Consider the following 27,512-nt stretch of genomic DNA (forward strand, 5'->3'; position numbering starts at 1 on the left):
TATTAACCCAGAATAATTTGAGAACATTACAGAGAATGCAGTGCAATAAAATCAAAAACTTCCTCAGATTATTCTGAGTTTAGAGGGGATGGGAGCAATTAAATTTCTCCCCCTCCAATAACTGGAAACAATTCAAGCAATTATTTACTTGGATTCACCACCATTAAACATCAGTGCAAACTTTAATTTGTGTTATATGGTCTAAATAAGAGTGTATAAGAAAATCTCCAATCTATACAATCCACTCTGGCCAAGTGAGCAGTTAAATTTTGGTTAAATGTACAGTGTAATGGGTCACTGGCAGATAGCAGTTAACATGAAGACATCCAGCATGTTTAACAGTATGCCTGGACAGTTTCACATAATGCTGGTAAAACCATTCTGCCTTGAATTCTACTTAACAAAGTGTCATAAGAAATTTGGCAAAACACCAAATGTTCCTAATATGAAAATGCATCTCCATTCATGCTATTGCTATAAAGCTGCTGTCAAATAGCAACTGATAATATGCTAATAGTATTTGCCAGTCATAATTTCTTGTTTGCAATAAACAAGGTCAGAAGTGGGGATGTTCATTGATGATTACAGTGTTCAGTTCCATGTGCAACTCCTCAGATAATGAAGCAGTTGGTGTTCGCATGCAGCAAGACCTGGACGACATTCAGGCTTGGGCTGGTAAGTGGCAAGTAACATTCGCGCCACACAAGTGCCACACAATGACCATCTCCAACAAGAGAAAGTCTAACCACCTCCCCTTGACATTCAATGGCATTACCATCGCCAAATCCCCCACTATCAACATCCTGGGGGTCACCATTGACCAGAAACTTAACTGGACCAGTCATATAAATACTGTGGCTACAAGAGCAGGTCAGAGGCTGGGTATTCTGTGGCGAGTGTCTCACCTCCTGACTCCCCAAAGCCTTTCCACCGTCTACAGGGCACAAGTCACGAGAATGATGGAATACTCTCCACTTGCCTGGATGGATGCAGCTCCAACAACACTCAAGAAACCTGACACCATCCAGGACAAAGCAGCCAGCTTGATTGGCACCCCATCCACCACCTTAAACATTCACTCCCTCCACCACCGGCGCAGTGTGTACCATCTACAAGATGCACCGCAGCAACTCACCAAGGCTTCTTCCACAGCACCTCCCAAACCCACAACCTCCATCAGGACAAGCGCAGCAGGTGCACGGGAGCACCATCATCTCCAAGTTCCCCTCCAAGTCACACCCTTCCTGCCTTGGACATATAGTGCCATTCCTTCATCATTGTTGGGTCAAAATCCTGGAATTCCCTACCTAACAGCATTGTGGGAACACCTACACCACACGGACTGCAGCAGTTCAAGGAAACGGCCCACCAACATCTTCCCAGGTCAACTAGGGATGGGCAGCAAATGCTGGCCTTGCCAGCTACGTTCATGTCCTGAGAATTGATAAACAATTCTCCTAATTCTATAAATGATTCAGAACAATATTGCACTTCTAATATTTTTAGTCAAAGTATTAGATACTATATGCAAGTCGCTTCATATCGTACGAACAAAAATAAGCTAATGATTGGTTGATCTTGCGTTATCAGAACATAAACTACATCAAACTAATAACATGGCCATTTGATCTGACATTTTACAACTAGTGCTATTTTTCCAAAATGTTTGTGCAAAATCTCTGAGAATAAGTGCAGAAATTCTTTGCATTACGAGTATGGACATACACAGTCTGAGAGATTTTGAATTTTTAAGAACTTCATGCTCTCCTCCTAATTCTGCTGCCCCATTCTGAAAATGCGGATGGGTGATTGTAACCCTCTGAGACCTCACCTAAGTGGCCATTTTCCACACGAGCCTAGACATAAGTGTCAGCAGGTTATTCAATCATGAAGGGTACCATAACTGAGTTTAATGCTATTCTCACCCAAAATTCACATGTGCATTTTCCAGCAGCAGTCATTAAATAACAATCAGAAGTGGGAACACTGGCTGATTTCCCTGCAACCACCCCCCCACCCCTGACCCCACCCCTCAAAATAGCCAAGGAGCACTGAGGGCAATTGTAGTGCCTTGACTGCTACCTAGGACTTTGAATTATTCATTGCATTAAGTGTTTTTTTTGTTAAAGAATCTAGTCAAAGGTGTCTGCCAAATGCATTCCTTAAGGAAACTGATGCACCTGGTGGAATACTTATCAGGGAATACTCTAAAATGGTTTACATGCTGTGATGTGTTAAAATCCACAGATTGCACCTGAATATCTAATCGTTTTCTAACTTTGATCATTGCCTCTATATTCTTGTAAGAAATTATTTTATCTGCTTTCGAATACAAGAAAAGTTGAGGCCACCTCGATGGGTCCACCTTCAAAGCATCATAGAATGATAGAGAGACAAATTGCGTAACTGGATAAAGCAGAACCTTAAGGAGCACAATCACGACAAAAGTGGGAATAGCAATGCACTTCAAAAAAACGTTGGTTGAAGAATCCAAGACAGCATACAGTGCACGGATACCACCCTGCAGGTTCCTGTTTCCAGGTGCACTATCAAAAATGGTTCCTACTACATTTAACTTGGTGAAGTAAGTTTCAGTTTTGTTATAGTGGAGCTCAACAATGTGGCGGTACAACATGCATCCACCATTACTGAAAACATGGAACAAGATTGGATGATCTTCTATGCCAATGTCAAACAGAAGATCTAAGAGTTTTCTTGCAGTGCAATGGAGATTTTTGCTGAAGGTTCCAGGGAAAAATATCTGGTGCCATGGAGCGGTATATCTGAGAACTATACAACCCTGAAACAAGAAAAGTAAATACGTTTTAATACAATATACAAAGACATTTATCACTATCTCAAGGTGAACATGTTCTTTAAGCAAGGAAGAGAGACAATGGTGAATTCTGTGATAACTGTGGAGGATTCTCAATATCCCAGAGACAGAGCGGAATTTGAATTTGCACAGGTTTAAAAATCCACAGGCTGCAGCCACTGCGACACGGGCGGGCGGGGGTGAGGTTTAATGTGGTAAACAGCCAACTTTCCTTATTGTGGTCCACCACGATGTTGCAATTCGTTATCTCATAACAAAATGACCATACCTATTATCGTGGGGATAAATCTATTCATGTGAGCTGAGGAGGAAATATCTTCTGAGAATATATTCACGGAAGAAGAGGCTTGGCTAACAGGCTTACTGGTAAATTCCTGGGAAAAAGTAGCAGTTGAAGGCACAGCCCTCCAACTTGCTGGGGAAACAGGCAAACGAGACAGACTCTTTAAACAGAAGACTGCAATGTGCAGGCCTGGAGCTGGAAGGCAAAATGCAGAAGGTCAGTTCTTGGAGTGAGAATTTGTTTTGAAAGAAAGGTAATGCTTAAAAAAAAAGCAAGTCAGCCCATGAAAGGGATAGGACGTGTGGTTTACTATTTTTTCAAGGAGAGAGCTGTGTGGAAGAAATAGGATTTGCTTTAATTGAGACTCTGTAAATTCACTTGCTGCCTGCAAAATAAAGCAGCTTAATTAAACAGCAACAAGCTGTGCCTCACTAAAATGTTTCTCTGTCTGCCTACTGAAAGATTGGAGAAGTGCTAGTGATGGCACATGTGAAAGACATGTACCAGGAATTTCCTCAGGGGCTCTCCACTGCCGTAACTTCAGAATTGCTGCCCATTTTCCGCTGAAGGTACTACGGCCAATCGAGAGAACCCCAAGGAAATTCATGGAAATTAGATGCAGTTTGGATTACAAAGGCATCCCAATTGTTATACCCTTTTATTACGCTATTGTATAATTAGATATTGGGCAGAACAGTCAAAATCCACAATGGAAGATGCTTGAATCACTTACAGAAGTGACCAACACTGCTGTACCTGAAAGAATATCTAAGGCAGGCCCAAATTTGATAACAGAAGTGCATTCATAAAAATTACATGCGTGCACGCATTTCCTATCTGTCATGTCACACTTCGCAGCCACATTTTATAGGTAAATTTCTCACAACAATTTTCCAAAAAAATGCGAATCATTTGGAATGTGCAGAGAAACTCTCCCGCCAACAGGAAATACCTCAACACAGGAATCAAAATGTCTGTAGCCCGTAATATAAAATAACCTTAATAATCACACTTAAAAAAAGATATTTCATTCTGCATAATTCTCTGACCAAACAATTTAATTCTCATTGAACTGAGGCTCTGTCTACTTAACAATTAGACATTGTGCATTGCATGTGCATTCCTGTCCTTATCATATAGCATATCACCCGAATTATGGGCAACACCATAGGAGATGTACTAATAGTCAGAAAAAAAAGACATGAATCAGGATAATACAAGGCAGATAGATAGCAGCAGGAAAAATATTCAAGAGCATATTTAATTTTAGAAGATCCACATCAGTAGTCAATACAGTTTTAGAAACAATAGGTTATCCATCAAGAAACATAAATCTACCAGAATTCTTACAGATAACAAAGTAAGATACTGAATAAGCACAATTTTGTGGATTGCACTTGGTCTGTATTTTAATTTGACCTGGATTTTCAGAGAATATTTGATAAAGTTCTGTATTTGGCCTTTTTAAAAATACATGATAAATAATGTGAATGGAACTTACAGCAAATTAGTGATGCCATGTGTAATCCACCTTTGCGTGTGGATCGTTGAAAACTTACCGATCTGCTCTGCTAATACTCATTAACTAACTAACCAGCAAGTTAATATTTACCTAGTAAAACCACCACAAACTCAACTCAGACCAGGGATCAGTGCCTTTTCCCAGTAAACCATTGGGGACTCAGCACAGAGAAAGGATCGATGTCTTTTCCCAGTAAGCATGCAGAAGGAGACTCACTAAAAAATGACTACTTTTGTTGAATTTGTGAGCCTTGTTTTGTGAAGTGCTTTAGTGTTTGTTGGTTAATTAGATATTGTAACATTAAGGTATTTGGGGGGAGATATTGGGTTGCTTTGCGCCTCCCGTTAGCACCCCTAAGTAAAGCCCCTAGCACCTGGGCATGGCGCCGTTAACGCCTCCTGTGAAATTCAGCGGGAGGTTAGCGGCGGCAGTAGCTGGTAGCGCCCCACAGCGCTGCGCCTCTGGTGATGAAGTCATTGCTGTATGCAGCGCCCCGGCTGCAAATTTTGGTCGTGCCCCCTGACCTACTGCCAGACAATATGTCCGACAGTGTCAGGGTGGTGTTTATGCGGCCGTGGTGGCGCAAATTAAAGGTCACGTGCCGGGCGGCCATTTTTTTTGGGCCGCCTGCCAGCACCTGCCCCCTTCCGCTTCTTCATGCAAGGGTGCCGGCCGCGATCGGTCAGCCCGGCACTGCTCGTGCCGACGTGCATGGCGCTGCAATATTAAATGGTAGCGCCCCAGGAAGGAGGGGGAGCGTTTCCGATAGTGCCCCACCTCCTGCTTGGGGTGCTACCACTCAATTTACGGCACAGGGGCGCTATCTTTTTTGGGGTGCTAAAAGTAGCATCCCTGCAAAGTTGGGTGGGAGGGTATGCTGCGAGGAGGATGTCATGAAACTCCAGTACGATTTGGACAGGTTAGGTGATTGGGCAGAAACATGGCAAATGCACTATAATGTTATCCACTTTGGTGGCAAAAACAGGAAGGCACATTATTATTTGAATGGCAATAGATTGGGAGAAGGGGAAGTGCAAAGAGACCTGGGTGTTCTTGTGCACCAGTCGCTGAAGGTAAGCATGCAGGTGCAGCAGGCGGTTAAGAAGGCAAATGGTATGTTGGCCTTCGTAGCAAGAGGGTTCGAGTACAGGAACAAGGATGTCTTGCTACAGTTGTACAGGGCCTTGGTGAGACCGCACCTTGAGTATTGTGTGCAGTTTTGGTCGCCTTACCTGAGGAAGGACGTTCTTGCCATGGAAGGAGTGCAGCGAAGATTCACCAGGCTGATACCTGGGATGGCAGGAATGACGTATGAGGAGAGATTGTGTCGATTGGGCTTATACTCACTGGAGTTTAGAAGATTGAGAGGGGATCTCATTGAAACCTATAAAATTCTGTCAGGCCTGGACAGACTAGATGCTGGAAGGATGTTCCCGATGGTCGGGGAGTCCAGAACCAGGGGTCATAGTCTAGGATAAGGGGTAGGACATTTAGGACTGAAATGAGGAGGAATTTCTTCACCCAGAGAGTGGTGAACCTGTGGAATTCTCTACCACAGAAGGCGGTGGAGGCCAATTCATTAAATATATTCAAGAAAGAGTTGGATATGTTTCTTGAGGCTGAAGGGATCAAGGGATATGGGGAGAAGGCAGGGACAGGGTACTGAATTTCAATGATCAGCCATGATCTCATTGAATGGCGGAGCAGGCTCGAAGGGCCGAATGGCCTACTCCTGCTCCTATCTTCTATGTTTCTATGTTTTCCCCCCTTAGTGTAACACATTTTGATCCATCTGGTAAAAGGCACCTGAAGCAAGGGGGAAGGATCTCTGTTTATGACCAAGACATGTGTCTCTTAATTTCTACCATGCTTATGTAACCTGAATTCCCTCTGTGTGTGCATTTTGGTTACAGACCCTAGACCAATACTTCTGCCTCCCCTTTTTATCCCCTCTTGGCCCCTTCTCTCCAGTCCCGTCATGCCAGCTTTGATTTCTTCCCTCTCAAGTACTTTGCCACCCAAATCCCTACCCCAACCCTCCACTATACTTCTGCATCCCTACTCTTCTGCCACCACCTCAATCATCAATCACTCTTGAATAAGCCCACTCTCTTGGAATTCTCCAATGGGTCCGACAGTGTCAGCCTAGATTTTGTGCTCAAGTCTCTGGCGTGGGACTTGAACCTACAACTTTCTGACTCGGAGGCGAGAGAGAGTACTACCACTGATTGGCGGGCAGCTGGTTTGGCCAAATCTCACCATATGGCTGGACCACATCAGGTGCTATTGGGCTTCACTCCGCTGTTGCTGCTTGGCTGAAAGTTGGCTTGCACGAAAACATAAGACTTCTTTTTAAGAAAGTAGCAGTGGAAGGAATTAATTGATGGATGTTTAATAGGGGTCTGTTCAAACTCTTCATGAGTTGTAAGTTAATGCAAATTAGTCAGGGAACATAAAACAAACACTCAATGTACTAATATTAGTTTAGTTCTATCTTATATGAGCTGGTGAAATTGAGAGATTGAGGAAAGCCCAGCCACACGGGGATACACTGTGCATCCCCTTAAAAGGGAGGCACCATTAAAATTTCAGAGATGGGTGGCCCTACAATTAGAATTTGATAATATTAAAAAGTGTCCCATTTTAGCTAGGCTGGTGGAAATTATGAGATAGGGCTAAACCCAACCCCACTGGGTTTGTACAACTGCCTTCTATGGAACCATAGAAGCTTACAGCACAGAAAGTACCCATTGTGTCTTGTGCTGGACCTTTGCAAAACTAATCCCACTGCCACACTCTCTCCCTGTACCCTTATATCTACCTCTGCTTCAATATTCCTCTAATTTTCCCTTCAAGGATATTATGGGCTCTGCCTCAACCATTCTCTATGGCAAAGCATTCCATATTCCAATAATTGTCCAAGTAAAGACATTTTTCTTAACCTCTCTCCTCACTCTTTTATTGACAAATATAAATTGGTGAACCCCCATCACTGGCTTCCCAACTAAAGTAAATAGTCTTTTGCTATGCACCTTATCAAAACCTTCATAATTTGAAAAACCTCTATTAAATCTCCTTTTAGCTTTCTCTGCTCCAGTGGAAAAGTCCAGTAGCTCAGGTCTTTCCTCATAACTATAGTTTTCCCAATCCTGGTATCATCCTGGTGAATCTCTGTTAAAGGAGTATGTAGCATTGAAATTCCAGGGAAGGAACAACATTGAAGGTGGTAATAGGTTAATCCTATTTTAAGGACTCCAGTTGAAAACTGGGGATTGAACAAGTGACTCCCTTTAAAACATGCAAAACAATTAAAAATTCCAGGGAGGGTTGGTCCACTCAAACCAGTTTTAAACAAAATAAAAAAATAAAATCAGAGCAGCAAAATTAGGGAAAATCAAAACAAAAATTCCATACAATGCCCACTAGTTATGGGATGTATGCAGTGAGATGGTAGGATAATCTGGGCATGAACTATAGCTTTAAACATTGGCAAACAACCACAGTGAGCTTGGCCAGTGACTGCGCATCCTGAATCTTCGGACAGATTTGGTCAGACCCAGGATCACTGACTGAAGAGTGGCAAATTGTTATTGTTACAATAATCTCAATTAATGATGTTAAAGCAAACTTCCTCCTCCCCACGTGGAAACCTGCTGTCCCATCACACAAAACCAGATGAGGCCTAGCCAAGGTATCTTAATTAGTTAAAAGACAATTTCATGTTTTGATAGAGTAAATAAAGAGAAACTATTTCCAATGGCAGAAGGGTCGATAACTGGAGGGCACAGATTTAACGTAATTGGCAAAAGAACCAGAGGTGACATGAGGAAACATTTTTTTCACACAGAGTTTTATGATCTGGAATACATTGCTTGAGAGGGTGGTGGAAGCAGATTCAGTAATAACTTTCGAAAGAGAATTGGATAAATACTTAAAGGGGAAAATTTTGCAGGGCTATGGGGAAAGAACAGGTGAGAGGGACTAATTGGACAGCTCTTTCAAAGAGCCGGCACAGGCATGATGGGCCGAATGGCCTCCTTCTGTGCTGTATCATTCTATGATCCATGTACTTTCTTCTTTCTATCCATTACATTATTTGCCCTTGAATATTTCAAATAAGAAAGACTTGTGAGGGACTTGCCTATCAGTAGAGACTGACAAAGCTAAATTCAATCATTGGCCCAGAAATTCGGGTCGGAGGCTTCCCGCGGGTGCAAGCCTCCGACCTGCACTTACCTTGCGCGCCGGCCGTTGAGCTGTGGGCCCCGGTGGAATTGCGGTCCTGGGCCTCCTCCAACTGCCGGCGCGCAGTGCTTGCGTATCCCAGGGGCGCAGTTAGTTCGATGCGTCCCCTGGGATCACGTGGGCCATGGAGAGCCAATCGGAGCAGGGAATGCTTCATTCATAAGTTTGACAGGAACCTGTCAAACCTATAAATACTATAAGCCCCAAAACATCACTAAATCTTCAAATACATTTTTTAAAAATCACATTTTTAAAATAAACTATAAATTACATGAAATAACTATTTTAAACAATAATTTAAATTTTTGAAAAAAATAATTTTATTTTCTAACGGGGCTAAAAATAAACTTGCCTTTCTTTAAAGTATTTAAAAATAATAAACCTGTGGAAAAAATGTTTTAATTTTAATTAATTCACCACTTACCTTGTAAAAAGCAGGCCTTGCAACTGCTTTTTACATGTCTAACTTCTGGAGACTTACCTTCCCGGGAAAAACTGCAAAAAAAAACGTAAGTTCGATGCGCACACGCTGCCTCTCCTGAGCACGCGTTCCACCTCTTAACCCCTTCTTTCAGGGGAACGGAAGTGCTGGTTTCCCACGCATGAGCAGTGTATGCACGAAACCGGCACTTCCATTGGGCTTACGGGTGAGTACCCAGTGCGTACTCACCCGTGGAGACCCGAATTTCTGGGCCATAGTCTTTGGTGCCCTTTCCCTACATGCTTTTCACTTTCAACTGCCTGCTAACAGTTGAACAAAAAGCAAAATGCTGCAGATGCTGGAAATCTGAAATAAAAACAGAAAATGCTGGAAAGACTCAGCAGGTCAGGCAGGATTGTGGAGAGAGAAACATAAGGTTAATGTTTCAGGTCAATGACCTTATGTCAGATTGGCAAATGGTCATCATTCTGAAATGTTAACCCTATGTTTCACTCTCCACAGACGTTGCCTGACCTGTTGAGTGTTTCTCAAATGTTCTGTTTTTATGTCAACAGTTGAGTTCATTATAGGAAAACAAAAGGGTCTGTCTCTCTTACCTTTGGGTACTGAATGTCTTTTGTAGCCTCTGAAATATACATACATGTACACAATTTGAAAAGAAATGTTAAGTCTGTGTGGAGTTTGCACATTCTCCCCGTGTTTGCGTGGGTTTCCTCCGGGTGCTCCGGTTTCCTCCCACAGTCCAAAGATGTGCGGGTTAGGTTGATTGGCCATGATAAAAATTGGCCCTTAGTGTTAGGGGGGATTAAATATGTGGGGTTACGGGGATAGGGCTTGGGTGGGATGGCTGTCGGTGTAGGGACCGGGTGCTAGGTTTGGATGATCAGCCATGATCTCGTTGAATGGCGGAGCAGGCTCGAAGGGCCGAATGGCCTACTCCTGCTCCTAGTTTCTATGTAAGTGTAGATAGCATTATGATAACCATGATTAAATGTGGAGGGATTTTGGGATGAGTAAGTTCTAAGTAAATATATGAAAAGAAGTCATGTTTCTCAATACCAACCTGATTTTTGTAGATATAGCTGTATTTTGCTAAATGCTTGTCTTGGGAGCCTCCCCAACCCAACAGAATTATTACAGGGTCTTCTTTAAAGCCTAAAATACACCAAAAAGTTACGTGTACAATGTATAACAGTAAACCTAACACAGTGATATTTGCACAATATTATAAGTACAATTTCTATTCAGATTCCTATCTGAGAAGTCTAGCTTTGTTAAAAATGAGTCCTTCCCGAACAATCACAATCAAGCAACTATTAAAGGGTGATTAGTTGGTTACAATATTCTCCTTTCATTCCTCGGATTCAGGTTTCAGTTCAACTCAAACTGATGGTGCAATGAAAGTCTGCTCTGCTGAATGCAAGACTCCAAAATATTTGCTCGTGTAGTTTTAATTGAATGCACAGCACAAAACGGTCCATAATTCAGCATTAAGAGGATAGAAATAAATAGGGGGAGATGGAAGCCTAATATGACAGTTTGTATAGAAAACTTAATTGTGAGCCAAGACAGTAAGTGTTCAAAAACTATTTGAGGTTAAAGACTTCACAGCTCAGCCAAATCCTCTTTCCACCAACAATCCTATTATAAAGGTGGCTAGTGGGGTTGTAGGAACAGTCAAGCCTATTCCTACTGGGATACATAAAGAGGCAATACCCCTAAATATCCAGGAAGTGGTTGGCCCACTCAAAATGATTTTAGAAAAAATAACCAAATTAAATCAAAGGGGTCAAATTAGGCAGAATTAAAACAAAGATTCCACATGGTGCCCACTATTCATAGAAGGCACCCAGCCACAAATAGTGGGTTTTATTCAGACAGGAATCAGGAATAGCAAAGCAAAAATCCTGCGGATGCTGAAAATCTGAAATAAAAACAGAAAGTGCTGGAAATACTCAGCAGGGCAGGCAGCATCTGTGGAGGGAGAAACAGAGTTAACGGCCGTGATTTCCACAACCTCGGCGGGTCCGGTGCATCCGGGGTCGGTGGCGGGTCCCGACCTTGCTGCTGGCTCCAGCCCACTCTGTAGAATGATTTTACCTTGATTGGACTTGTTAAGCCCGCCCACCGCGTTTGCCAGCCAATTGAAGGAAGCGGATCTGATGATGTCACTTGTTGACGCGTCACCAGCCGGTTTCCTTAAAGGGACCATGCGCAAATTTAATTTGACAGTTGTGCTTCAGTGTTCTACAGCATTGAGATGCTGCAAACACTGACAAGCACTGCACAGAGTTGCACGGCTGCACCCAGGCTCTCCCATGACTCCCTCCATATGCTTATGGAGAGAGTCCCAGCACGCAGGGAGGTTCTCTTCCTTTCCAATGGGCGGAAGGGCCCGCCTCAGGAGACAATGCATCCTGGTTGCACATTGCACAGGAGGACCAGGCTGCAGTGGCACAAACCTTTCAATGATCTCAGTTGATCACCAAATATTACTGCAAAGCCACACTCAATCTCATCCTGCTGTGCCCCTCATCACATCCCCATCACTCTGCCTTCCCTACCCTACTCCTGCACATCCTTACTCACACCAACTTACCTTGCACCTCTACCCATCCCTCTCTATCTACATTATCACTTCCCCATCTCACTAGCCACCCCTCACACTCACCCTTATCCTAATCCAATCATACCAACTCACCAAGGTTTCTTCGGCAGCACCTCCCAAACCCGCAACCTCACCCACCTAGAAGGACAAGGGCAACAGGCGCATGGGAACACCACCATCTCCAAGTTCCCCTCCAAGTCACATACCATCCTAACTTGGAAATATATCGCCTTTCCTTGGAAAAACTCAGCAGGCCAGGCAACATCCGTGAAGAGAGAAACAGAGTTAACGTTTCAGGTCGAAGACCCTTCGTCAGAACTGAGAAAAAAAACAGGAAATTAAACAGATTAAAAAGCAAGTTTGGGGGCTGGGAAATGGGGAGGGGATGAAAGAACAAAAGGGAAGGTCTGGGAGAGGTGAAGAGACATTAAGAGATATTCAAGATGAGACGAGATGGTAATAGGACAGGTAAAGAAACAAAGGATGGCTGTAGATGAAGTGTGAATTGTGCTGGCAGAATGAAAGACAGCTGCCATGTGGGAGAGAAGAAAAGGCACAAACCAAAAGTGTGGATAAAAAATATATAAAAATATGATAGGGGCCGAGATTATGATCTGAAATTGCTGAATTCGGTATTGAGTCCGGAAGGCTGTAAAGTGCCTAATCGGAAGATGAGGTGCTGTTCCTCGAGCTTACACTGAGCTTCCGTGGAACAATGCAAGAGGCCGAGGATGGTGAGGTCTGAGTGGGAATAGAGCGGTGAATTGAAATGACAGGCGACCGGAAGCTCGGGGTCACCCTTACGGACTGAACGGAGGTGTTCCGCAAAGCGGTCACCCAATCTGCGTTTGGTCTCCCCAATGTAGAGGAGACCGCATCGTGAGCAGCGAATATAATATACTAGATTGCAAGAAGTACAAGTAAATCGCTGTTTCACCTGGAAGGGGTGTTTGGGTCCCTGGACAGGTGGGAAGGGGGGAGGTATAAGGGCAGGTGTTGCATCTCCTGCGCTTGCACGGGAAGGTGCCGGGCGAAGGGGAAGGGGTGCTGGGGGTGATAGCGGAGTGGACTAGGGTGTCTCGGAGGGAGCGGTCCCTACGGAATGCTGAAAGGGGAGGGGAAGATGCGTTTGGTGGCGGGATCACGTTGGAGGTGGCAGAAATGGCAGAGGATAATCCGTTGAATGTGGAGGCTGGTGGGATGAAAGGTGAGGACAAGGGTTCCCTGTTTTCTGTTGTTATTTCGGATTTCCAGCATCCGCAGTATTTTGTTATCGTATCGCCTTTCCTTCATCATCGCTGGGTCAAAATCCTGGAACTCCCTCCCTAACAGCACTGTGGGAGTACCTTCACCACAAGGACTGTAGCAGTTTAAAAAAGCGACTCACCACCACCTTCTCAAGGGCAATTAGGGATGGGCAATAAATGCTGGCCTTGCCAGCAACGCCCACATCACAGGAACGAATTAAAAAAAACAAGGGTAGGCACTTGTGTGCTTTAGCCAATGTTCATGTGAAGTTTCTGTTAATGTGGTGTCAAACACTGAGACCTTTATTCTCAACACTTTGCGTTCTTGGACAGATCTGTGTGCACCTTTGGAAGTGGCTTAGTGAGTTGCAGTGAATGGTGAGACATAACGGTACCCCCCGCAATGGTGATGAGTATGAATGGAATGGCTTGGGCATTGTAGTAATGCTTTATGGTGTTGGTGTTTGGCTTTGCCAACCTGGTGCATCATGTGGCAGCCAGGGTGTATGCGTCAAGTGAAGTAAATCTGGCTATGGTGAGGCCATCCCTGGCCTCCCGGGCAGCAATGTGGTCAGGTGCTGATGCCCTGTGTCCTGTGCAGCATCAGTTGACTGCGGAGAAGGTTGGTGTTGTTGTTGGTGCTGCTGGTGTGCCTGGTGCTGCTGGTGTTGGGGCTGATCGTGGTGCGATTCTGAGGACCAAGGTGAGATAGTTTTAAGGGCACCGATGCTGATGTAATAAATGGCAGGTGAACTTGAGATGACAGAAGCGATCTGTCAATGGTGAGAGAGGTTGTTCCAATAAGGTGACACTGGATACAGAGTTTACTCCAAACACTTGCAAACTGCATAAAGCTCAATCTGTCTTCCAAATGCAGTAAACAACAGCTTCTGAGCTTGGAAAGTGAACAGCTGTGAGATGGGAGCTTTTATAGCACATTTGCTGCTGTCAAGTAAAGAAATGATTCCATGGTAACACGACTCCCGACCTGCTTACCTGACATGATCCCCGAGCAGCGTGGACCCTGTGGGCGATCTCGTAAAATTTAAGGGTGAGCTCAAAATACATTTTAAGTGGCTCTTAACAAGGTCATAATGACCTAAATTGCCTCCCCCGCCACTGTGTGTCGGGTCTGCTCAGCGTTAACAGATCCGACATCTGAGAAAGCCGCATGGCGGCAGGTTGACAGCGGGTTCCTGACCCGCTGTCAAAAAAAAATTTCCCACCCGACCCACCAACAAATGCGCCCGCTGACCCCCCGAAAAATGTCTCTGCCACACTTCCACTCTGACCTTGGCCTCCTACACTGTTCCAATGAAGCTCAACGTAAGCTCGAGGAACAGCACCTCATCTTTTGATTAGGCGCTTTACAACCTTCCGGACTCAATACTGAGTTCAAAAGTTTTAGATCACAACCACTGCTCCCATTTTTTCGGACAGCGGTTGCTGGTAATGATTCCAGTTTTGACACTTTCAGCTCCTCTAGACCCATCTTTTGTTTCCCTTGTTTGACTAGCACCATCATCCCTTTGGTCATTTAACCACTCCTGCCTTCCAACCTATCACAGACTTTCCCTTTTGTTCTTTCCCACCCACACCACCCCCCCCCACTTTCCTGCCTCTGTACTTACTTAAAACCTGTTACATCTCTAACTTTTTCCAATTCTGATGAAAGGTCATTGATCTGAAACATTAACTCTGTTACTCTCTCCACAGATGCTACCTGACCTGCTGAGTATTTCTGGTATTTTATGTTTTTATATCAGGAATCTAATCCTGTCTGATACCTCCTTCCCTATCCCAGAGACACTGAAATCAATGGGCTGGTACCCTCATGTGCCTGTATTATGTATGTGTTAGCTTGACTCAGCTGGTAGCACTCTCGCCTCTGAATCAGAAAGTTGAGTTCAAGCCCCAATCTAGGACTTGACCACATAATCTAGGCTGACACTTAATGCAGTACTGAAACATAGAAACATAGAAGATTTGGCCCCTCGAGCCTGTTCTGCCATTTAATGAGATCATGGCTGATCATCCAAATTCAGCACCCTGTCCCTGCTTTCTCTCCATATCCCTTGATCCCTTTAGCCTTAAGAAATATATCTAACTCCTTCTTGAATATATTTAATGAATTGGCCTCAACTGCCTTCTGTGGTAGAGAATTCCACAGGTTCACCACTCTCTGGGTGAAGAAATTCCTCCTCATCTCAGTCCGAAATGGCTTACCCCTTATCCTTAGCCTGTGACCCCTGGTTCTGGACTCCCCCGCCATCGGGAACATCCTTCCTGCATCTAGTCTGTCTAGTCCTGTTAGAATTTTATAATTTCAATGAGATCCCCTCTCATTCTTCTAAACTCTAGCGAATACAAGCCCAATCGACCCAATCTCTCTTCATACGTCATTCCTGCCATCCCAGGTATCAGTCTGGTGAATCTTTGCTGCACTCCATCCATGGTAAGAACATCCTTCCTCAGATAAGGCGACCAAAACTGCACACAATACTCAAGTTGTGGTATCACCAAGGCCCTCTTTGGCGTAGCGGTAGCATCCCCACCGCTGGGCCAGAAGGCGTAGGGTTTCGAACCCCACTCCAGACAGTCCCGGCAAGTGGAGTCGGAGCTCCGGCTCTAAATTCTGGGTTGACATTCAGCGGGATACTTGCATGTGTGGGTGGCCCCCCCCTCGTATGGGTTGTGGGAGCCCGTAAAACCCTCCCGCCATAGGACTAACCACCCTAATGGCTGGTACGAAGATGGTTACGGTCACGGAAGGAGCGTTAATCGCGGCCAGAAATCCTTCCACCACTTCATACAGTTCAAGGGAACAGTGTGAAGACACGTACGACGACGACCAAGGCCCTGTACAACTGCAGCAAGACATCCTTGCTCCTGTACTCGAATACTCTCGCTATGAAGGCCAACATACCATTTGCCTTCTTAACCGCCTGCTGCACCTGCATGCTTACCTTCAGCGACTGGTGCCCAAGGACACCCAGGTCTCGTTACAATTCCCCTTTTCGCAATCTATTGCCGTTCAGATAATAATCTGCCTTCCTGTTTTTGCCACCAAAGTGGATAACCTCGCATTTATCCACATTATACTGCATCTGCCATGCATCTGCCCAATCACCCAACCTGTCCAAATCATACTGGAGTTTCTCTGCATCCTCCTCACAGCACACACGCCCACCCAGCTTTGTGTCGTCTGCAAACCTGGAGATATTACATCTAGTTCCCTCGTCTAGATCATTAATATATATTGTGAATAACTGGGGTCCTAGCACCGATCCCTGCGGTAACCCCCTAGTCACTGCCTGCCACTCGGAAAAAGACCCGTTTATTCCAACTCTTTGCTTCCTGTCTACCAACCAGTTCTCTATCCATGTCAGTACTTTACCCCCAATCCCATGTGCTTTAACTTTCCATGCTAATCTCTTATGCGGGACCTTATCGAAAGCCTTCTGAAAGTCCAAATACACCATATCCACTGGTTCTCCCTTATCTATTCTACCAGTTACATCCTCAAAAAATTCCAGGAGATTAGTCAAGCATGATTTACCTTTTGTAAATCCATGTTGACTTTGTCCGATCCTGTCTTTGTTTTCCAAGTGCTCTGATATTACATCTTTTATAATGGACTCTAGCATTTTCCCCACTACCGATGTCAGGCTTACCGGTCTATAATTCCCCGTTTTCTCTCTACCACCTTTTTTAAATAGTGGGGTTACATTAGCTACCCTCTGTAGTGTCCACGTATCAATAACACACGGACTGCAGGAGAACGGTAATAACAGGTGTTTACTGAACAGAGGGTATGCTGGAACTGAAAGTACAGAAGCCTGCTACGGCTTTATATACAGGTGTGGTCACTGCCGGTACTACAGTATAAAAGCAGTTCTCTCTTAAAGGTACATACACAACAATTCCTCCCCTTTTAGATAAACAGTACATAACATTCATTTAACAATTAAATAATAACTAATTACAATTACAATTTTCTCTGTACTATATACATCAACTGAAGTAATCATTTATAAATTCAGTCTTTGAGGAGGCTTCCTGATCCTGTCTGGATAGCGCCTTTCTCGAGTATCCTGTTCTTGCGGCGGAGTCGATTCTGGCTCATTGTCATTGGCTGGTTCGTCAGCTTCCAATACCACTGATTCTGAGGTAGACGCAATCTGTACTTCGGGTTCATCATCAGGTGTGCATGCTCGTGGTATGGTTTTGACTTGTTCCTGTGACTCTAGAATCTGGTCAGCATGGCGTCTCACGATGCTCTCTCCAACGTCCACTGTGTACATTAGTGGTACCTGCTGTGTGCATATCGTTCCTGGCTGTCATTTTTCTGTTCGGTGGTCGCGGGCCAAGACTGGTTGCCCTATCTTGAATCTCCTGGTTGGCTTCTCATTGATGTGCTGGAATTGCTTATCCTCAACATCTCGTCTTATGTTTGGTTTGAGCAAATCCAGGCGACATCTTAAACTTCGGTTAAAGAACATTATGGCTGGAGCTTGGTTGGTGACTGCATGTGTCGCATTCTGGTAAGCAAACAAGAAATTATCCACCTTGTGTTGTAGTGGTATGTTGTCGTTATACATCGCCTTTATTGCTTTTTTAAAGGTCTGAACAAACCTCTCAGCCAATCCATTTGTGGCTGGATGATATGGGGCAGATGTGTAATGTTTTACCCCATTATTCCTCAAAAACCTCCAGAAATCCTCGGACACAAACTGTGGCCCATTGTCGGAGCAAATCTGTTCTGGCAAGCCATTCCTGACGAAAATGGTCCGTAGAACTGCAATAGTTTTCTCCGTGGTGGTGGAGGACATTTTGATGACCTCTGGCCATTTCGAATGTGCATCCACGGCGATTAAAAACATTGAGTCCATAAATGGACCAGCAAAATCAATGTGTACCCGTTGCCATGGAGATGAGGGCCACTCCCATGGGTGTAGCGGGGCCTGTGGTGGAGCGTTTTGGACTTTCTGGCATCCTGTGCATCTCTTGGTCATATCCTCGATTTCTTTATCGATTCCCGGCCACCACACAAACGCCCTGGCTAGGCGCTTCATTTTTACCCCTCCCAGATGACCCTCATGAAGCTCATTGAGCACCCTATCTCTCAACTTGGGTGGAATTACCACTCGGGATCCACACATCAAGGTCCCCCGGCACACTGACAACTGTTCTCTCCTTGGCGAGAATGCTGGCAACAGTGAGTCGCCATGTGCTGGCCATCCCTTCACCGTCAAATCATAGACCCGAGAGAATGTCGGGTCATTTCGGGTTTCCTTCTCTATACTTGAGTTTGTAACAGGTAGACATTCGACTATGGTCGAATGGAATATCTCAACAGGGTCCACTGCAGGTGCTTCCTCCACCGTAGGCAACGGCAGGCGCGACAGCCCATCAGCGTTTCCATGCTGTTTCGTACCCTTGTACTCTATGTCGTATTGATGTGCCCCTAGAAAAAGGGACCATCTTTGCAGCCGTTGCGCCGTCATCACCGGAACGCCCTTCTTTGGGTTAAAAATGGAGACAAGAGGCTGGTGATCAGTCAGTAGGGTGAATTTCTGCCCGTGCAGATAGTGATTGAACTTCTTCACCCCCCACACCAGGCTGAGGGCCTCCCTGTCAATCTGGGCGTAGTTACGCTCGGCTGAGGTTAACGAGCGCGACGCAAAGGCTATTGGCCTCTCTGACCCGTCAAGGAATTTGTGTGACAGCACCGCTCCAATGCGCATCACATGCCAACCGAATCGGTAGTGTTGGATTGTAGTGGGCCAATACTTCTTTTGAAGTGATTAGGCATTTACATTTCTGAAAGGCACGCTTACACTCATCACTCCATTTCCATGCTACTCCAGTTTGCAGCAGGGCGTTCAGTGGGTGCAGAATTGTAGATAAATTTGGCAAGAACTTATGGTAGTAGTTCACCAACCCGAGGAACGACCTCAGTTGCGACACATTTTCTGGTGCTGGAGCCTTGACTACAGCATCAATCTTGTCTGGGGACTTATGTAACCCCTCTTCATCAATCATGTGGCCACAATACGAGATTTGTTTCCTGAAAAACTCGCATTTGGGGCAGTTGGCTCGTAGCCCATATTCTTGTAATCTAGTGAGCACTTGCTCCAGGTTGGCAAGGTGTTCACTGTCATTTTCGCCCGTAACCAGGATGTCGTCCAAATAACACTGGGTCCCCGGGATCCCTTGCAGGACTTGTTCCATCGCCCTCCGCCAAATAGCCGGAGCTGATGCTACCCCGAATACCAGTCGGTTGTACTGGTAAAGACCTTTGTGAGTGTTTATCGTGAGGTATTTTCTAGATGCTTCTTCTACCTCCATTTGTAGATACACTTGGGCCAGATCAATCTTCGTAAAGCGTTTCCCTCCAGATAGTGAGGCGAAAGTATCTTCTATCCGCGGAAGTGGATATTGTACTGTGTGCAGGACTGGGTTCACAGTTACCTTAAAGTCCCCACAGATGCGAACCTTCTTCGACTCCCCAGGCGTGCTGCTCAATGATTTCTTCATTACAGGAATGATGGGTGTGGCCCACTCGCTCCAGTCCACCTTGGACAGCACACCCGAATGCTCCAGACTCTCCAGCTCTGCTTCGATGGCCGGGCGGATCGCGTACGGTACCGGTCTGGCCTTAAAAATTTTTGGGTTTGCGTTATCTTCAATTTTTATCGTTGCCGTTACTCCTTTTAGAGTCCCAAGTCCTTGCTGGAACACCTCTTTCGCGTCAGTTAGAATTTTTGACAGTCGTCCAGGTGTGACGTCGTCATCCTTTTTGTCAGCCACAGTTAGCGCCTGAATGGAATGCCAATCCAATTGTATTTTTCGGATCCATTCACGTCCCAATAATGGTGGTCCTCCGTCTTGTAGTATATAGAGATACAGTTTCTGTGTTTCCTTGCCGTTGAATTTAACGGGCACCCTTATTTTTCCTCTGGGGTAGACTTTTTGCCCCGTATATGTCTTCAATACAATGGACGTGTCCTTCAAGGGTATGTGTGAGAATAGCCGCTCATAGTCTCGTCGATTTCTGACTGTTAGGGCTGATCCTGTGTCCAATTCCATCTTTACTTGGGACCCTGCTATCATGAGGGTGACCCAAATGGTTCGGTGATCCTCCTTTGTGATCACGTTGTGTAACTTTAGACAACTTAGTCTCCTGCTCCCGGAGTCATTATCACTCTCCTGATCTTCTGTCTGTCTGTCATTTTTTTTACTTTCTTGTACTTTTCCTTAGTAGTTCTTTTAGTGTTGGTTTTCTTTCCCGACCTGCAGACTCGTGCTATGTGTCCCACTTTTCCACATTGCCTGCATACTTTGTCCTTAAACCAGCAGTCCTTCTGGTCATGGGTTGTTCTGCCGCAGCGATAGCACTTTTCTGCTCCATGTGCCATTTCGTTGGTGCTATATTCTTGCGGTTTCTGTTGTATTTCCGCAGCTCCCCGTGCTGCTGTTTCGTAGGATACTGCCACGCTGAAAGCCTTTTCTAGCGTAAGGTCCTTTTCCGAAAGTAGTCGTTTCTGGGTTCCTTCACTCTGGAGCCCGCAGACAAACTTATCCCTTAAGGTATCTGCCAGTCCTGCTCCGAACTGGCAGTGCTTCGATAACTTGCGTAGTTCCGTAAGATAGTCAGCATTACTCTCATCTTTGTGCTGGTTTCTTTTATGGAACTTGAATCTTTCTGCTATCAGCAGCGGTGTAGGGTTTAGATGTTCCTGTAAGATATTGACAATCTCTTCAAAGCTTTTCTCCATTGGTTTAGCTGGGGTAATTAAATTCCGCAATAGGCCGTACGTTCTCGCGCCCATCAAATTTAATAATACCGATGCCTTCTTTTCATTGGCCACCCCATTTGCCTTGCAGTACACTTCAATTCTTTCCACATACGTGGTCTAGTCTTCTATTTCGTTGTCGAAAGCAGTGATACTGCCACTCTTTGGCATCTTGGGTGGTTTAAAATGGCGCCTCCCGCGCTTTTCCTTCTTCCCCAATGGATTAAAATGGCGCCTCCCGCGCTTTTCCTTCTTCCCCTTGCTGCCAATGCTGCTCCTAGCGTTCTAAATAGTAATGGCGGCGCCCCGCGGCTTCAGCGCGTCTCTTTTTTGTTAGTTAAATTCCTTAGTTTTATTCTTCTTCGACGCTGTCCACTGCGCGTCTCTTTTCCTTCCCCTCTTTTATTTTCTCTAACGCTGCCCGGCTCTTGAGCACCGACCGCGCCCTGTGCGCTCCACCCTCGCTCTCTCTTTTCCTTCCCGACGACGCTGCACGGCCCCCTTGCAGAGCCGCTCGATCGAGCTCAAGCCCACCGCAGTCCGGAAGGGTCAGCGCACTACCTGCTACCAGCCCGATTTGCTGGAACACCTTGACTGGGAAGCCAAGCCCAGCTCTCCACAGCTTCCCCTGCGATTCACTGAACTCCGATGGATCACTGGGCAGTTGCCCACGGTCGACGCCCGTTGCTCTGGCTTCGACCTCCAAGAAGCTTCTTTTCAGGGATGGATCCCCGTGAGGTGATGCAGTACTGCAGGTGAGTTCGAACCTGCTCGTCGCCACTGTAGTGTCTGCGTATCAATAACACACGGACTGCAGGAGAACGGTAATAACAGGTGTTTACTGAACAGAGGGTATGCTGGAACTGAAAGTACAGAAGCCTGCTACGGCTTTATATACAGGTGTGGTCACTGCCGGTACTACAGTATAAAAGCAGTTCTCTCTTAAAGGTACATACACAACACCCTCCAATGCATGGGAACTGTTCCAGAGTCTATAGAATTTTGTAAGATGATCAGCAATGCATCTACTATTTCTAGGGCCACTTCCTTAAGTACCCTAGGATGTAGATTATCAGGCCCTGGGGATTTATCGGCCTTCAATCCCGTCAATTTCCCTAACATCATTTCCCTACAATTACTGATTTCATTCAGTTCCTCCCTCTCATTAGACCCTATGTTCCCCGACATCTCTGGGAGGTTATTTGTGTCCTCCTTTGTGAAGACAGAACCAAAGTATGTATTTATCTGCCATGTATTCATCTGCCATGCATCTGCCCAATCACCCAACCTGTCCAAATCATACTCATCTTCCGATTAGGCACTCTGCAGGCTTCCGGACGCAATATCGAGTTCAACAATTTCAGATCATAACCTCGGCCCCTATTACACATTTTTTCTTGTAATTTTTCCACTCCTTTCCCCCCCCCCCCTTTCCTTTTGTTTTTCTCTCACACCTGGCAGCTATCTCTTGCCCTGCCAGTACACTTTACACCTAATCTCAGCCTATTACCATCTCGTCTAGCTCTTTTGTTTCTTTCACTTCTTTTGTCGCAGCCCTGCCTTCGATCTATTTCCTTTTCTTTCCAGTTTTGAAGAAGGGTTCGACCCGAAACGTCAACTCAAATTTCTCTCCACGGATGTTGCCTGACCTGCTGAGTTTTTCCAGCATTTTCTGTTGTTATTTCGGATTTCCAACATCTGCAGTATTTTGCTATCGTATGTATTTAATTGGTCTACCATTTCTTTGTTCCCCGTTATAAATTCCCCTGATTCTGACTGCAAGGGACCTACGCTTGACTTCACCAATCTTTTTCTCTTCACATATCTATAGAAGCTTTTACAGTCAGTTTTTATGTTTCCTGCAAGCTTACTCTCATACTCTATTTCCCCCCTCTTAATGAATCCCTTTGTCCTCCTTTGCTGAATCCTAAACTGCTCCCAATCCTCAGGTTTGCAGAAGTGTTGCATTGCCAGAGGTGCTGTTTTTTCCAGATGAGACATTAAACTGATCAGCCACAATTTTTGTTGCTGATTGTCTTTTTTTTAAATTACTACATCTGCTTGTTCATGTAGAAGTAAAAAAAAGTCATATAATTCAAAGTAATTCATTGGATCTGAAGTTCTCTTGATGACACAATAAGGCACTAAAGAAATGCAAGTTCTTTGTTTCTTACAGTCATTAACATTTTTAATGAATTTTCATCATCGGTAAAGAAATATCAGAATAACAACTTGCACTTAATATAAACACCTTTCATGTAATAAATGTCCCAAAAATTGGAGGCCAGAAAGTGAAAGAGAATTTTGGGAGGTGACTGAAGGCATAGTCTTAGAGGCAAGTTTAAGGAAACTTTTGAAATTGGGGAAAGAGATGGTAAGGAGGAACAGTTTAGGAAGAAAGCTCCAGGGTGAAGGGCACAAAGGCTGAAGATGATGGTGGATTGGGGACAAATAGTAATCCAGAGTTGGAACAGCAAAGGGTGTGTGATAGGACAGAGGGCTTTAGCAGATTCCTGAAGTGGAGTGTGTCAGCTGTGGCTCAGTTGTTGGCACCCTCACCTCTGAGTCAGAAGGTTGTGCGTTCAAGTCCCATTCCAGGGACTTGAGCACAAAAATCTGGGCTGACACACCAGTGCAGTACTGAGGGAGTGCTGCACTGTCGGAGGTGCCGTCTTTCAGATGAGACGTTAAACCGAGGCCCCATCTGCCCCCTCAGGTGGACGTAAAAGATCCCATGACACTATTTCAAAGAACAGCAGGGGAGTTATCCCCAGTGTCCTGACCAATATTTATACCTCAATCAACATCACTAAAAAACAGATTATCTGGTCATTAGCACACTGCTGTTTGTGGGGGCTTGCTGTGTGCAAATTGGCTGCCACGTTTCCTGCATTACAACAGTGACTACACTTCAAAAAATACTTCATTGGCTGTAAAGCACGTTGGGACATCCGGTGGTCGTGAAAGGTGCTATATAAATGCAAATCTTTCTTTCTTTGAAGTCACGGAGGGATTTGAAAATAAGGGTGTGGATTTTAAAGTCGACATGCTGGGGTACTGGAGAGCCAAATGAAGATTAGCGAGGACATGTGTGATGCGGGTTGAGAAAAGAAACCATGAGCTCCACACACTTGTTCTTGGAGGCAAGGGAGAAGGGGCATGGGAGAGGGGTTGAAGAAGATGGTTGGTAGTGAAAAAAGAAGCCGGGGTTCTCTTTGCTTTCCAGGATGATCCTAGAGTAATGAGTGATTTTGGCACAGGAGAGCGAGGCAGGATAGTGCTTGATGTGGTCCAGCCAGATCTGGTAATGGATGGCAAAACCAGTTGTGCGCCAGATACGCTCAGGTCTGTGGTGCACCGTTTCCCATTTGGCCGCTGTGATTAGTGTGTTATATTGTAATGGAGCAATTGACTAACTGGAACACCAATTATGTAGTTTAGTTTATTTGGGTGTATTTTTTTTCCCAAGGTAGGTTGCGCTGTGTGAAATTGTGTTGTCACATTTAATATATCAATATTATTTGTTAAGTAAAAGAAATGTGCCATTTACCAAATAGTGCTTGAAACTGAGCTCAGGGTTGAGCAGGGCTCTCACTTAATCTGCACAGCACCAGATTCCACCTTAGCCTAGTGCTGTTTGGTTTTGGAGTCACGGGACAAGCTCAATGTGATATGCCACTCGAATAGATGGCAATAAATAACTATACTCAGCAAAAATCAACATAGAATCATAGAATGGTTACAGCACAGAAGGAGGCCATTTGGCATGTCGAGCCCGTGCCGGCTCTCTGCAAGAGCACTTCAGCTAGTCCCACTCCCCCGCCCTTTCCCCATTGCCCAGCAAATTTTTTCCCCTCAGTTACTTATCCAATTCCCTTTTGAAAGCCACAATTGAGTCTGCCTCCACCACCCTTTCAGGCAGTGCATTCCAGATCCTAACCACTCACTGCATAAAAAGATTTCCTCATGTCGCCTTTGGTTCTTTTGAATCACCTTGAATCTGTGTCCTCTGGTTCTCGACCCTTCTGCCAATGGGAACAGTTTCTCTCTATCTACTCTGCCTAGACCCATCATGATTTTGAACACCTCTATCAAATCTCCTCACAACCTTCTCTTCTCCAAGGAGAACAACCCCAGCTTTTGTAGTCTATCCACGTAACTGAAGTCCCTCATCCCTGGAACCATGCTCGTAAATCTTTTCTGCACCCTCTCCAAGGCCTTCACAATCTTCCTAAAGTGTGGTGCCCAGAATTGGACACAATACTCCAGCTGAGGCCGAACCAGTGTTTTATAAAGGTTCATCATAACTTCTTTGCTTTAGTACTCTATGCCTCTATTTATGAAGCCCAGGATCCCGTATGCTTTTTTAACCGCTTTCTCAACATGCCCTGCCACCTTCAATGATTTGTGCATATATCCTCAGGTCTCTCTGTTCATGCACCCCCTTTAGAATTGTACCCTTTAGTTTATATTGCCTCTCCTCGTTCTTCCTACCAAAATGCATCACTTCTCACTTTTCTGCGTTATATTTCATCTGCCACGTGTCTGCCCATTCCACCAGCCTATCTTTGTCCTCTTGACATCTATCACTATCCTCCTCACTGCTCACTATGCCTCCAAGTTTAGTGTCATCTGCAAATTTTGAAATTGTGCCCTATACTCCCAAGTCCAAGTCATTAATATATATCAAGAAAAGCAGTGGTCTTAGTACCAACCCCTGGGGAACACCACTGTATACTTTCCTCCAGTCAGATAAACAACCGTTCAACACTACTCTCTATTTCCTGTCACTTAGCCAATTTCGTATCCGTGTTCCTTTTATTCCATGGGCTTCAACTTTGCTGGTAAGCCTATTATGTGGCACTTTATGAACATTATGGCAATCTGGATTAACAACTTCGAAATTCTCGACAGGAATCTAGCTCGCGAAACTCTTTAAAGTTAAAGCATTCTAAAATATATAAATAAATAATGGCTGCATGTCACCTCCGATGGCTGCTAACCGGAACTCAGAAACTATTCTCATGCATCTGGAGGTGGCCACAGGAAGAGCTATGGCAGGTGCAAAGATAGCAACTGGCAACACATAGCCAACTTCACCTGAATCGGTGGGATCAGGGAACACGATGGTATATTCCAGCTCGGTATCTCCCATCCTTTAATCGCCGCTCGCCGTCTTTTCTCCGCTTAAACCGCAGGTCTGTAATATCACCGCTCTCGATAAACACCGGGAACCAGCCGATCCGGAAGTGCCTGTTGACAAGGCCTTTCATTTCCTTGGCAACCGCTGCAAACAGGAGGCTCAGCCTAACCTGGCGGCGCAAAGGCCCGCCCCCTCTCCCATTCCGCAGCTCCGATTGGTTCATTAGGGCCCAGCCCGCTGCTGTGATGCAGCAATTGGCTAACGGGAACGCCAATTACACAATTGCTGCGAGTCAGTGTACTTTTTCAAGGTAGGTTGTACGGTGTGAAATTGTGTTGCCGCTTCCACTGTATCAAAATAACTTGTTAGCTAAGTAAAATAAATTTGCCAGTTATTAAAACACTTCTGAATCGACCAAACACGTCCTCGAAGCAATTACGATTGACTAAGTTCAGGAGACGATGCTAGCTAATAAGTTAATTGATCTTTCTCGTTTTCAAATGATAAAATGGATAGTAAAAGAAAAAGTTAAGTCACAAAGTACAGTTCTCCACATCATTTCATGAAATCCCAGCGAAATAACAAACAGTAAATCATATGTATACGCTGGCAATGTACCTTTTACAGAAAGGAATATTCTGGGCCAGGGAGAGAGAGGTTCAATGATAACTGCAAACGTTTTTAATTATGTACAAATGAGTCTTCCGTGGCGTTATTTGTGGATCATTTTTTAAAAAAAGATTGGAGACACAAAGCGAGTGAGGCAAGAAACGCACAGGGATGTCGGGCGATTGAGTACCTAGTTGAAGGGAGCTTGTAGTGTATGTACCTTTAAGAGAGAACTACTTTTACAGCTCCTGTATACTGTAGTACCGGCAGTGACCACACTTGTATATAAGCCTTGAGCATGCCTCTGTACCCCAGTCTTGAGACTACCCTACTCCAGTAAATACCTGTTGATTGTTAAGTTACAGCATCTGTGTGGTTATTGAAAAACATCATACTCTCAGAATCACGGATCTAACAGTGGCGACGAGTGTCGATTCGAATCTACCTGCAACTCTGCATTTCCCTTCGAGGATTCGCTCCGGGAGGGCGGTGGAAGAAAGTCGAGGCCAGAAACACGGGCGTCGACCACGAGCAACCGCCCAGTCGTCCGGCAGAGAGTGAACATCGCAGGGGAGGCTGTGGAGAGCCGGGCTTGGTTCCCCAGCCACGACGATCAGCAATAGACTGATGACAGGTACAGCGCAGACCCTTCCCGGACAGCGGCGGCTGGAGCAGACCGACGGCGGAGAGAAAGCCGAGCAGTGTCGACGGGGTAAGACAGAGGGTGAAGCGCACAGGGCGCAGCCGGGGGTTGAAAACCGAGCGGCGTCGAGGAAAA

The 27,512-nt window shown here is 45.1% G+C and overlaps 1 protein-coding gene across 1 annotated transcript; it reads right to left on the reverse strand.

Annotated features, from left to right (window-relative positions):
- Positions 1-163: 163 nt before the first annotated feature.
- Positions 164-26,298, reverse strand: tmem53 (transmembrane protein 53). The gene is made up of 3 exons (XM_085982974.1): positions 26,083-26,298; positions 10,392-10,483; positions 164-2,800 (listed from the first exon to the last, which is right to left on the reverse strand). Exons 1-3 carry the CDS (start codon positions 26,135-26,137, stop codon positions 2,108-2,110), a joined length of 840 nt encoding a protein of 279 aa, XP_085839100.1. The 5' UTR covers positions 26,138-26,298; the 3' UTR covers positions 164-2,107.
- Positions 26,299-27,512: the final 1,214 nt, after the last annotated feature.

This window comes from Somniosus microcephalus, chromosome 3, assembly GCF_052327205.1.
Source record: "Somniosus microcephalus isolate GS21.2 chromosome 3, FLI_Smic_1.0, whole genome shotgun sequence".
NCBI lineage: Eukaryota > Metazoa > Chordata > Chondrichthyes > Squaliformes > Somniosidae > Somniosus > Somniosus microcephalus.